The sequence below is a fragment of the Emys orbicularis genome, chromosome 5, assembly GCF_028017835.1.
Source record: "Emys orbicularis isolate rEmyOrb1 chromosome 5, rEmyOrb1.hap1, whole genome shotgun sequence".
NCBI classification, from domain to species: Eukaryota; Metazoa; Chordata; order Testudines; family Emydidae; genus Emys; species Emys orbicularis.
This window is the reverse complement of record NC_088687.1, coordinates 22500512-22514133: the sequence shown is the minus strand read 5'-3', so window position 1 is coordinate 22514133 and position 13622 is coordinate 22500512. Positions and strand designations below refer to the sequence as shown.

The window sequence follows — 13622 nt, the reverse complement described above, 5'->3', positions numbered from 1 at the left end:
CTGAGCTGCTTCCACTATGTCAGTCATAAAAAGGTAATCATTTGTGGGCAATTTTTGTCCACATAAGCACTTCAGTGAAAAATCTATTTTTATGACTGTTGAATTTATGTGTATGTAGGTTTTTTTCTTTTTGCAAATTAAGAAAAAAAATTAAGAAAATTCTCCTTACTACAATTGATGGAGCCGCCAAAGAAGCTCTTGGTTCAGGCTTTCGCTGGCTTTCCAAAGTGCAATCACATATCTCTATTGATCAGTGATGGCAGTAATATCACGCTTTTATAATGTTGTAAATGATTTTTACGGCTCCATAATTAGCACTTCCAGGTCCAGTGTTTTTTTTATTCTCCAATCTTCATGCCCTATGTTACAAGAGGAGAACTTAAGTATGGAAAAGTTGACTTCACCTTTCTACTTTTTTTTTTTTTTTTTTTTTTTTTGCATTGTCTGTTTCTTTTGCTTTGATTTTTCATGTTTCTAGTATTGCTACAGTTATCTTTTAAAATAAATATTTGCAGGTTCAGTAAACATCAAATGCATTGATGTTAGGGGAATCTCAAAGAAAAAACATACAGAACTATCTGGTTTTATTTTATAAAACATCTTAATTATATAGCATTTCATATGAGATCATCAGATAAAAGGGACTCTGTAAAGGCAAAGCACTTGTAATTAGTATCATTATGAATCCCAAGATTGCATTTATTAAATAATATAAAAATAATCAAAACAGGGAATTTAGAGTGAGTTATTTAGCTTTCTTTTACCTTTGACTCTGCCAAACTTTATCACTCTATCGGTATTAAATATTCAGAAGGAGTCAGGAGAGCAGAGTTTTATTTCTGATTCTGTCACTGATTTGTATGGTGTCTGAGCAAGTCACTAAACCTGTCTCAGTTGTTTAACCTTTGTAATCTGTAAAATGGGGATAATAATGCTCACCTTCATGAGGCTCTGTAGAAATGCCATGTGTCCTCATGAAGTAAAACCTGAAATAAGATGCTCATTTCTGGGTTTCCTTACAAGATAGGTTCACCAAATGTTTGAAACTGGGCAGACTTTGTAGTGAATTTGGACAATTTAGGGTTTGGTATAGAGGCCATTCAAAGCCCTATGATCACAGATGCGTCAGTTTTTCTTCTGATGATTTTTCTTCTTGCATGGGGGAGGGGGCAAATTGCAGAGGGAAAGGCATTTCCATTCTCCCCCAAGGCTAATCTTATTATAATGCTGGCAGGAGTTCCCATCTCTGGCATGCTTGCTTTTTGGTTTTATTACTTTAAACAGCTGGACCTTTGGTCTTGTTTCCTAGTTCCATTCATTTTTATGTAGTTACTTGGTCATCTAATGATGGACATTATTATATCTCCATATTGAAATAGTTTCATTTACAGACTCACTTAAGAAATAGATGTTCCTTTAGAAAGTGGTAGTGTAAACCATGGGTTCTCACCCTGGGGATCATAAACACACTGCCCTTCCCATAATGCTGAATTGGAGGGGTCCCAGCAAGATGGGAAGTGTTCCCTATGAGGAAGCCTCTAATTCATTTGGCCATTTCAGGAGAATGTCTTTGCAGAAGAAAGGACAGCTAGTACTGTTGTTCAGGGTGAGGGGATCTCTCTTTTTTTCAGAATCCCAATCTATTTATTGACTTTAGTGTGGTCAGGATTGTAAGAAGGCAATACTGTGAAAAGGCTTAGGGTATGTCTACACCCAGCCGCTAGTTCGGTGGCTGGGAATCGAAGTTCTGGGTTCGACTTATCGCGTCTTGTCTGGACGCGATAAGTCGAACCAGGAAGTGCTCGCCGTCGACTGCGGTACTCCAGCTAGACGAGAGGAGTACCGCGGAGTCGACGGGGGAGCCTGCCTGCCGCGTGTGGACCGAGGTAAGTTCGAACTAAGGTACTTCGAACTTCAAACGTAGCTGAAGTTGCGTTCCTTAGTTCGAATTGGGCGGTAAGTGTAGACCAAGCCTTAGTCCAGGTGGGTGCCAGAGTAGCATAGTGTTTTAAAGCATATTGAAACTGTCAGCTTCAGCTGGGAAACAGAGGCAGCTGTTTCTGAGAGGGAAAAAATGACAGGGGCATATAAGGAAATACTTGATGTAGAGATATGGGGGGCATCCAAAATTAATGTGAAACAGTTCAACTACCATCTAGTTCTTACCTTAGTAGTTTACCTTTAAAAAGGTGTAGGAGTCCTAAAACTAAGCCAACAAAAGGAACAGCTGCTGTTTCTCGCTCACTGAGATTCTATACTACAATTTTTGAAATTATTAGTTTTATATTACAGACCTACTATACATTATGTCCAGGAAACTGCTCTTGAGCTGAACCTGACTGCATTTCACTTACGTGCACCGAGACTCTGGGAAATGTACAGGAGAAATGTACTCTTCAGATGACAGCATTATCATTTTAAGTGCTTTAAATTACTGGAGAGCTGCAGAGTCATTTAAAAACGAATTGTAAAGACAGAATACACTGGAGAGTTGCGGGGAGAAAAGCCTTTTTGCCAGATTTGGGACTTTGTGGTGAATGGTGTTGAAGAAATGCAATCTGTTCTGTTCATATTCTGTTTCTTATGGCATATGCTGGATGTAAACACTATCAGAAAATGATTGGAAGAAACCATTGAAAAGTTGGCCACTTGGGCCATGCATGTATTTCTGTAATCTCACAGGCAGATGGGGCAACCGTGGAATGAAAAGCAGGGCTCTTTTCTCCTTTTGCAATGTTTATGAATGTTAAAGGAACAGGGCAGGATATGAGTTTTAAACAATGTGGGATTGTATGCTATTTTTGTACCTATACTGCATCCATCACCGTGGTATCCAAGCCCTCAGGGCTGATGGCATTGACGTAATTGGTTTGTAGATCAGGTGCTTAGAGCAGCATTAGATGCTGCGGTGGTAAAAATGGCTACATTTGGTTTACTGTTATAGTTGGTAACACCAGTGCAACAGCATCAGTGTTGCAAGACAAATAAAGAATTAGCTAGTGGAAAAAGGCCAGCAATGCATATCTGAGAGATGGTTGTCTTCTCCTTGATTGGGCTGATGGCTATAATTTTAAACTTTATGGAAATGTCAGTTTTTTTTGTACCGTGCAATGTAGTTTTTATGTAATTGTGTAAGCATCCATGATTTTTTTAATCAAACTTTTTGAAAAACTGCTGGAAATAACCTTTTGTGCTTGAAGAGGGGGGGAAATATTCACCTAGACATTCTCAGTAATTTTCCAGTAGAGAAAATTAGTATTCACCTGTATATGCATGTCAATGGGAGAGAGGAAGGGAAACCAACAGATTTATTTCTGAATTAATTTGCTTTATATAATTTGGATGCATTCAATATGTTCAGTTTGGGTACCAATTGCTTAGGGGCTTGTTATCGTGTGTGTGTGTGTGTGTGTGTGTGTGTGTGTGTGTGTGTGTGTGTGTGTGTGTGTGAGAGAGAGAGAGAGAGAGAGAGAGAGACACTTATATTTGTATTTAGATTTAACATTTTTTAAGAAGAGTATATACATGTACTGAATGTTTATGTAGTTGTAAAATTGTGAGGAGAGTAAGTGGGCAAAGGATTCTAATTTATGAACCTCCTGAATATTCAGTAACTCTTAGGGAGGCTGTGAGTTTGATGCAAGCGTTAGTTTATTTCAGGAAATGAAAACCAGTTATTGTGTTAATTTTAAACTGGACTGGAAAATACATGGTACAGGACAATCCTGCTTTAACAGAGAGATGGACTACATGATCATTAGATCCAATTTCTATGGTTCTCCTTTTACCATTGGAAGTGTGCGGGGGAGTGTAGACTGATTTTTCTGAATGCCTCTGTTTCCAGCAGAATAAAAAGCTGCTCTGACAAAAGCCGGTTTGAGTAAAGGATTAATTTCAGAGTCAGCCTTAGCATTTTTTGGCAGGCATGCAAAACAATTTTTCACCGCTCTTTTCCCTGCCCCCCAAAAGTTGGTTCCTTTCCATAATGATCACACCATTATGCTTAGTACCGGTTATTTTCAAGGTTATCTTCCCAAGAAAAAGGGCTACAAATATCCTTTGAAAAACAAAAATAATCCACACCACAACAACCTGAGCTGCTCCTTTTCATTTCTATAATCTCCAGATCAGGTCTCTTTTATTTAATAGTGTGAAATCTACTTGTATTTAAAAAGGCCCATTAATATTGTGTGTGTTTTACACACACACACACACACACACACACACACACACACACACACACACTTAAGAGATAACTTGCTAGTATGGTAAACGTTATCAAATGGTTTTAAATCATCCAGTTGGCGTTCAAGCGTCAAGACTGGTATGTCAGTGCAGGGAGGTAGGTTTCAATTGCACTTTTAAATGATTAAAGCAGCTGAAAATTCAAGACTTTGCCATAATTTAAGATGTAGTAGCAAGTAAAGCAAAACTGTAAGAGAAGCCATCTATTCTGATGTTTGGGTTTCTTCCCCATTTTTAAAAGAGCATATATAACTCCATTTCCCATTAATAGTGTTACACATGTCATGTATTGAGTGGAAGAAGAGACTCATGCCTCACCTCATAGTCTTTGTGTACACACATGTGTATCTATATATAGCCCAAGCTTAGTAGCATCACAAAGTTAACATCTCTAACATTTGTAATCTCAATTAAACTTAGCTGGCAAAGAAGAAAAATGTTCTTGAAGTTGCTGCGTCATGAAGCAGCGATTCAACAACTCCCCTCTTTCCACTTCCAACCACATGAGATAATAATGTACGGATCTATTATCAGTAGTGAATCCTCTGCTTAGTGGAGAAGGAGAACTAATAACTGATGACATCAAGAAGACTGAGGTGTTTAATGCCTATTTTATTTAAGTCTTCAATAAAAAGGTAAATTGTGACCAGACCCTCAACATATTTAATATTAACAACAAAGGGGAAAGGAATGCAAGTCCAAATAGGGAAAGAACAGATTAAGGAGTATTTAGATAAGTTTGATGTATACAAGGTGGCAGGGCCTAATGAAAAGCACCCTAGGGTATGTAACAAACTAGCTGAAGCAATCATGGAACTGTTAGCTATTAACTTTGAGATATCATGGGGGACAGGTGAGGTCTCACAGGACAAGAGAAGGGCAAACATAGTACCTGTTGTTAAAAAGGGGAACAAAGAGGCCCTAGGGTATTATAGATGCATCAGCCTAACTTCAATACCCGGAAAGATACTGGAACAAATTATTAAACAATCAATTTGTAAGCACCTAAAAGATAATAGGGTTATAAATAGGGGATCTACAAATTCATGGCCGTGAAAATCACATCTCCCTGGTCTCCCCCCCACATGAAACCTGGTCTTCGGCTGCCCAGCTCTGAGGACAGAGCGGAAAGTGGTGGCAGCTGGCTGGGTGCCTACCTCTGAAGGCAGTGTCGCTGCCAGTAACAGCACAGAAGCAAGGGTTGCAATACCATGACCCCCCTACAATAGGCTCGTGACCCCCCTTTGGGTTGAGGGCCCCAGTTTGAGAAATGCTGCAGAGAAATCACACATTTTGTGGACATCCATGAAATTTGCTATTTATACTGTGACCAACCTGTGAAAAATGTGTGATTTCTCCATTATTTAAAGAGACCCCCTAGTTATAAGGAATAGCCGGCATGGATTTGTTAAGAACAAATCATTCCAGACCAACCTAATTTCCTTTGACAGGGTTACTGGCCTAGTGGATATGTAGGAACCAGTAGAGGTGAGAGATCTTGTTTTTAGTTAGACTTTTAACATAAGACATTCTTGTAAGCAAATTTAAAAAAAAAAACATGGTCTAAATGACATTACTATAAGGTGTGTGCACAATTGGCTGAAACACTGTACTCAGGGTACTTATCGGTGGCTACCTGTCATACTGGGAGTGCATATCTAGTGCAGTCATGCAGGGGTAAGTCCTGGATCCGGTACTAGTCAGTATTTTCATTAATGACTTCAGTAATGGAGTGGAGAGTGTGCTTATAAAATGTGCAGTTGACAGCAAGCTGGGAAGGGTTACAAGCAGTTTGGAGGACAGGATTAGAATTCAAAATGACCATGACAAATTGGAAAACTGATCTGAAGGCAGGAAAATCAAATGCACAACTACAAAATGGAGTATAACTGGCTAGGTGGTAGTACTGCTGAAGAGGATTTGGGGGTTGTAGTGGATCACAAATTGAATGAGTCATCAATGTGATGCAGTTGCAAAAAAAAGACTGATATCATTCTGGGGTGTATTAACAGGAATTTTGTATGTGAGACATGGGAGGCCATTGCTGAGTTTAGCAGGACAATTGCGAGGGTTCCGCTGGAGCACTGTGTCCAAATCTGGACACCACACTTTAGGAAAGATGTGGACAAATTGGAGAGAGTCCAGAGGAGAGCAACAATGATAAAAAGTTTAGAAAACCTGACCTATGAAGTTTAAAAGAAACCTGGGCATGTTTATTCTTGGAAAAAAGATGATTAAGGGTGGGGTGGGGACTTGATAACAATATTCAAATATGTTAAGTGCTGTTTATAAAGAGGACGGGGACCAATTTGTTCTCCATATCCACTAAAGGTAGGACAAGAAGTAATGGACTTAATCTGCAGAAAGGGGTATTTTAGGTTACTATTTTAGTTATAAGGGCAGTTAACTACCACTGGAATGGTCTTCAAAGGGAGGTTGTGGAATCCCTCTCACTGAAGGGTTTTTTTGTTTTTGTTTTTTAAGAACAGGATAGACAAACACCTGTAAGGGATGGGTCTAGGTTTACTTGATCCTGCCTCAGTGAAGGGGGCTGGACTTCTTGAGGTCCCTTCCACCCATACATTTCTATGAGTCTACCATTCTCTGTTTGTCCTATGAGATGTTCTAGCATTCAAAGTAGGTGCTAATAAAGGGTGATGAAATACTATCATGGATGAGCCCTGGTTACAAAGCAGCTTATAAGCAGGTTATTAATGCATGTAAGGCTACTTTTTAATATGTTCCTTTGCAGGAAAATAACATTCAGTAGGCTTATTATCATTGCAGTACCTTTCTATATGGGACATTAATATGGAAATAATATCTACCAAACCACCCCTTTTTACCAGCTAAGTACCAATTTGATAGGGACATAACAGAAAAACGAAGGGCTACTAACACTTATCCGGTAATTTATTACACAGCATATGTAATGCTATGACAACTCCTGTTAATCACCATTGAAACAGTAAAATATAACAAGGTGAGTAATAAATGTATGAAACAATATCTATACTGTCTTGATTTTTATGTTGTGAAAGGAATATAACCTATATATACACTGTATTGTTTATGTATAATTAAAATTGTCCCAAAGCATCTTCAGATGTCCGTAATTATCATTAGTGTTCTGTTTTGTGAATTGCATTGCCAGGTTTTCTGTTGCTCCACACCTTGTTTAATCAATTAAGCCAGGGCAAAGTAAATGCAGCATATATGTAGATTGCTACTGTTTGGATTTAGTAGCATTTTACACAATTTTGTGCTCTTGTAAATGACTGCACAGGTGCAGGGCAATGGAGAATCAGATCTTTCCTATACGTATTGATGAGGCTTTGCCCACAAGTACCTTTTTTTGTACATTTAATTAAAAATGTGTAGATTACATGTTTATTTTTAATATACTATTAATTCTGCAGTAAATCCTATCTAAGCAAATACAACTCAAATAGGACTACATTTCTCTTTCTTCTTCCCCATCCAAGCCCTTCATCCAAAAAGAAACTATCAAATTCTAGCCTTTTTTACAAGGAGGTTAGTGAACCTGAACTGAAGAATGTGATGTTGGATTCATTGTGTTAAAAACAAGTTAGAAAAAGGTGAAGAGCAATTAGCATTTGACCAGAAATGCCTGTCTGCATGATCTGGAAATGAATTAGCTGTACTTGGAAAGTATTCATGTGTGTGGTGGTGTGCATGCTCATTTACATAAAGGGAAAGAGCAGACTTTTATCTCATCTATGAAAACTTGAGAGGCTATTCACCTTTCCAAATGTGAGCATAATTCCCATTGATGCTAACACATATACACTTTGTGTATGTGTGTGTGTGTGTATATATGTGTATATATATATACACACACACACACACACACACAGTGCAGCTATAGAATTAAAGGGAAAACCCATGCCATGTGTGGCTAACAGCATTGCAAATGATAGGAGAGAAGATAATTTATAAATCCTGAAGAGCTCTGCAGATCTCTACTGCCCATTGTGACCAATGAATTGACTTTGCACAATCTCTAAACTTAATAAAACTAAGGTTTCTCAAAAGACAAGCCAAAGACATTCACTTTTATACGAAAGTGTCATCCTCCTATGTTGAAGCGTATGTTTCTGTGCATGAGGAATTTAATCCTTTATTGCTTTATAATTAATGAGTTTGACATACAGTACCTCCAGCACCAGCTCTTATTGCATGTAAATCCATTCAGGAAAGCTTACAACGTAACAAGCTGAGTCTTTATTTTCTTTGTCAACCTGTCAAGCCACTTTGCCAAGGCAGGATAGCAGACTCTAGAACAAAATGTAATAGAGTGGAACACCCTTTTCTCGTCAAATCATTTATGACAAATAACAGACTTTGGAAACAGGCAGGGTTCTATGATTGTTTTACTCCACCTTGCTTCACCCAGCAGAATGCAGAGACTTCGCTTGCTCTTTTTACTGCATTTTTTTACTTTGTTTTATTTTAGATGTTGCCTGTAGCATTTTGACATATTGGAAGGCCTGTAAATTCTCTCTTCACTTCCTTGCTTGAAACATTTAAAGTTAGACTGGACAAAAGCACAGGAAGACTCATGGTAGGGAACAATATTTTTACCAGCAGAGATTGATTAGATGACCTGATGTAATAGGTCACTTAAATGTCTTACCATCTCTGGGTCATAATTTGCCCTCACATCCATGTAACCCACTCAAAACAGTGGGCTACCTAGGTGTAATGAGAACAGAATTTTACCCCGTGTTTTATGATATGCCTTAGACATTGAGCAGAGATAATTTGTGTTATGGTCCGATCAGGTGGCAACACACTAAGTCGGTCATTCAGCAAAGCTTTTAATCATGTGCCTTATTTTAAGTCTTGACTAGGGTGACCAGACAGCAAGTGTGAAAAATCAGGATGGGGGTCAAAGGTAATAGGAGCCTATATAAGAAAAAGACCGAAAAATCGGGACTGTCCCTATAAAATCGGGACATCTGGTCACCCTAGTCTTGACTTTAGTGAGACTTCACATGCTCAAAGTTAGGTTTATGCTTAAGTGCCTCGCTGATTCAGACCCTAGATGTGGAAACATGGTGGAAAACCATTCCATTCTGCAGCGTCTTAATCTTTCATTTAATTAAGTGAATAGGCCCATTAAAAAGGGGTACCATTCTAATTGCCTAAACATGAGTAAGGCACAATTCATTTGTGAAAGTCCAGCAGATTGCTGGATAAAGCTGCCAAGATTCTTCACAGAAGAGGATGGCTTCACCAGAGAAGAATGCTTTTTAAATTATAAAAGCCTACTGTAATCTGATTAGGCACAGACTGAGTATTTACTCATTTTGCAATTTTCTTTTTAACCAGTAAAATTAAAATTGGATGTTACTAGTGACGGAATGAGAAGGTTTGTTTGTTTTTTGAGATACCAGCAAGCTTTTCTTTTCAGAATATTTTGTTAAGTTTAGAATCTGGGGGTGTATCTATATATATCTATATCTATATAATGGATAGTCAGTCACCACTTGATGAATTTGGGCTTAGTCATGTTAATTTAAACACAGAAGTGAGCCAAAGATCTGTTTGTCCGTGTCCCCCCACCCCCCCCAAAAAAAGTCAACCCTTCTGTATTAAAAACAAACTTCCACAAAAACCAATTGAGCAACGGAAAGACACTGGGCTTGATACGACTCTTACTTGCAGCAGTTGTACACCAGTATAACTTTAGTAGTTTCAGTGGAGTCATTTCTGGTCTCAGTTTAAATCAGAATTGGACACTGAGTATAGATGTATGTGTATAATAGGTAAATAAATTTTCTCAGTATATTTGTTTTAATTTCACCTATGTGTCTGACTGCATCGAATGAGAGAGCTTGATGTTAGTTGACTTTCTTATGCTGTACTGACAAAATACAGAACATTTACTTAAACGAGAGAAATCCAGCTTGTTGAGGAATTATATTTTTTTGTCTCCCAAGATGTTTACTTCATACATTTTAACAGCACTCTGTGTGTGTGTGGGGGGGGGGGGGGGGAGAGGGGCAGTTTTACCATTTTGCTGATAGTCACTTTCTCTTTCTTATGAGCTAGGGATTTGGGGCAGGTGTCCTCTGGTCCATCTGTTGTTCCTTATTAATATCACAGGGGGGAGGGGAGGGCAGAAAAATCCCTTAAATTGAAACAAATGAACAAAAACCCATATTGAAATAATTTAAGAAAAACTGTCTCAGACTGAGATTCATGTGGTGCAGGAATGGGGGAAGGCCACCAGGGAGCCAGTTACAACTGCCTCATTACCTGGGCTCTCTGCTGTGGATTTGTTTGAAGTTAGAGGGCCTCAGCTGTAACATGTGTGAGCCAGCTAAAGTCTTCAAGCAACCATACTCGTGCTGGGGATTGGTGAAGTGCACAGTGCTCCAGCCACACACCCACCCTCTGCCTTAAACCTGTGGGGTCTCATGAAAGAAGAAACGTTAGCTCCACCTCCGCTGGAGACTCCCCCATAGCAGGCGAACCCCTATGGAGGATTTCCACTCCCTTTGTGCTGCAGGAGCAGAAGAGAGGATGTAGAGAGTTGGGCCAAATTATCTGGCCCAGTATTTGCAGTGCTCTACCAACATTCAAAGGGGTAGCTGTGTTAGTCTGGATCTGTAAAAGCAGCAAAGAGTCCTGTGGCACCTTATAGACTAACAGACGTATAGGAGCATGAGCTTTCGTCGGTGAATACCCACTTCTTCGGATGCATCCGAAGAAGTGGGTATTCACCCACGAAAGCTCATGCTCCTATAAAGTGCCACAGGACTCTTTGCTGCTTCTACCAACATTGATTATTTTTAAAAGTTAGGTGTCTGAAAAAGAAAATAACAAAACCACACACAAACTGATATTGTCCCTTGAGTTACAGAATTGAAACTTAATTGATTTTTCAGTTAGAAGATGTAATCAATGAGTACTTTGTCATGTAGATCAGGCCTCTCATTTATTACTTAGAGTCAAGGGGGTCATTCTTCTGCCCCACACAGAGAGCCAAGGAGATGGAAACTCACCTCAGTAGTCATTATAGTCTTGGATCCCCCAGCTGGGACTCAAAGTGAAAGTAGTATGGAGCAGTGGGATAATAGAGTAATGGAAGAGAAATGTTTCATGTCTGTAGTGACAGTGCATCTCTATTGGTTTACAAGCAATGCTCTGCTCAATTACTCAAACTCGAATGCCCAAAATTATGCTCCTAAATTTATGATTAGGTTCTGAAATCAAGTGGCCTGACTTTCAGAGGTGCTGAATCCCTGCTTCTCTGGCTGACTACAGTTCCACGATACCAGTGTTTCCCAAACTTGGGACGCCACTTGTTTAGGGAAAGCCCCTGGCGGGCCGGGCCAGTTTGTTTACCTGCCGTGTCCGCGGGTTCGGCCGATCGCGGCTCCCACTGGCCGCGGTTTGCTGCTCCATGCCAATGGGAGCTGCTGGAAGCAGCGTGGGCCGAGGGACGTACTGGGTGTAACTGTTTTGCAAATCTGATAGAAAGTGGAGCTTTGATTTACACCAAGGATGTTTGCTTATGCCGATTGTCCTGGCTAGCCCATTTTCCAAAGGATTGTCACACCTTGTTACAGAAGTGCTGTTACAATTCTAGGCTTATTCTTAGTATCCACCCTTGATTACATTAACTTTAAGTTCCTTAACTGTCATTTGGATGAGATGTAAAACTGACATCTTGGCCAGTTATGATCATAAAATATATTCCAGAGTCTCATTTTCCTTGGCAAATTACAATGTGGGTAGTTTATATTGTACCTACTTAAATTCCCCCAGTTTCTCTAGTTAGCTCCAGTGATTATCTTTATTTTCTGTCCTAAACTTTGTACAGCTGTTATGCATTGTTAAATAGTTAAGTTAGAATCCTGCAACTATTTATCTTACAGGTGGCTGCACTATTGTGCTGGGTGAAGGGATGTCTTTAAATTGTAAAACTTGTCAAGTCAGCATGAAAGAGGAATGTTTGTTTATTTTTTCCAGGGGCGATTTTTGATGAATCTGCCAAAAAGGATGAGGAGGTGTTTCGTATGGCAGTTGCTGACCTCAACCAGAATGATGAAATCTTACAGACAGAGAAAATCACATGTTCTGTGACATTTGTGGATGGCAACAACCCATTTCAGGCAGTTCAAGAAGGTAGGATATCTAAATTGAAGATTTTCTGGTATTGTTTCCATGTGGATATAAAAGCCTATATACAAAGTGCCTTAATAGTCAATTGTAAGTGTGTCCACTTCCTGCAGAACTTGTGGGATGCTGGTATTTCTGTGTTGGGTGCTTTTCTTTTTTAAAAGGAATGATGCTGTACAATAGCATTGCATGGAAATTCACTTTGAATAGGAATAATACTGATATGGTTTGTTCTGGAAAATAACTGAATATGGAATATGAAAAACTTACTGTGATATGAAGCAGCAAATCTTGGTTTGAGTCATGTTTGTTAGCAAGATTTCTTGGAGAGAAGGTAGAGAGGAGTTTGGCACAGTGTGTCTTACATATCTCCTCTTGCATTGTGCTAGATGATTTTAGTGTACAGCCAAGCAGAAGTGCCTTCTTTCATGACCTCTTAATACTGCACGTTGATTTTATTTCACTCAAATACTTTTACCTACTCAGTAACAAAAATGTAAGTTGTTTTGAGGATCACCTCTCGAGGCTTTGTAGACTAAAGTTACCTATTTTATACAAGGATTTGGAGATAACCTTCAAGTCAAGAAAGTAACCTGTGTGAAATATAATCATCAATTTCTGCCATTCTTTGTTGGTCTCATATGCTTAAATAAAAAATGAGTGTGTTGCTAGTAGGCTAAGATGACACACATAATTGGTACCAGACTTCAACATTTTCAAGTCTTTTGGAACAGGATTAATAAGTCATTGGTGGGACCGAAAATGTTGGCTGATAAGGCACCTATGTGAAGAGCTTCTAACTATAAACTTATATTTCATGAGCATTTATTTCTTATGTCAGAGCAAGAAACAAGATAACTCATTCTTGAAATGCAGAGCATATGTTTATTGTAGAGACTCTTAATTATATAATTTAGTAACTATACCCTTGCTGCATATTTTATTTACACTACTGCATATGCTAGGAAAAATACAATTTAGTAGTACAAGTATAAAGGTAATTTACCACATAATTTTTTTGTTTGGAAGACAGAAATGAATGTATGTTGATTTTCTATATTCTTGTTAGTCACTACATAGTAACACAGGAAGTATGGTATGTGGAATTTGCTATGTACAGTAGTTAATTTGCCAACAATTAATCCACTACTGGTACTGCTTCTATTAAAATTAGTGGCAAAACTCCCATTGACTTCAATGGGTAAAGTCAAGATCATGTCAGT

General features: G+C 38.8%; 1 protein-coding gene across 2 annotated transcripts in view; it reads left to right on the top strand.

Annotated features, from left to right (window-relative positions):
• Positions 1 to 13622, top strand: part of GRID2 (glutamate ionotropic receptor delta type subunit 2) — a 1035124-nt gene that overhangs the window by 185354 nt on the left and 836148 nt on the right. For both annotated transcript variants that reach the window (XM_065405037.1, XM_065405036.1), the window contains exon 2: positions 12250 to 12405. In XM_065405037.1, the coding sequence (XP_065261109.1) occupies positions 12250 to 12405 (156 nt within the window). The remainder of the gene's footprint in view (positions 1 to 12249; positions 12406 to 13622) is intronic.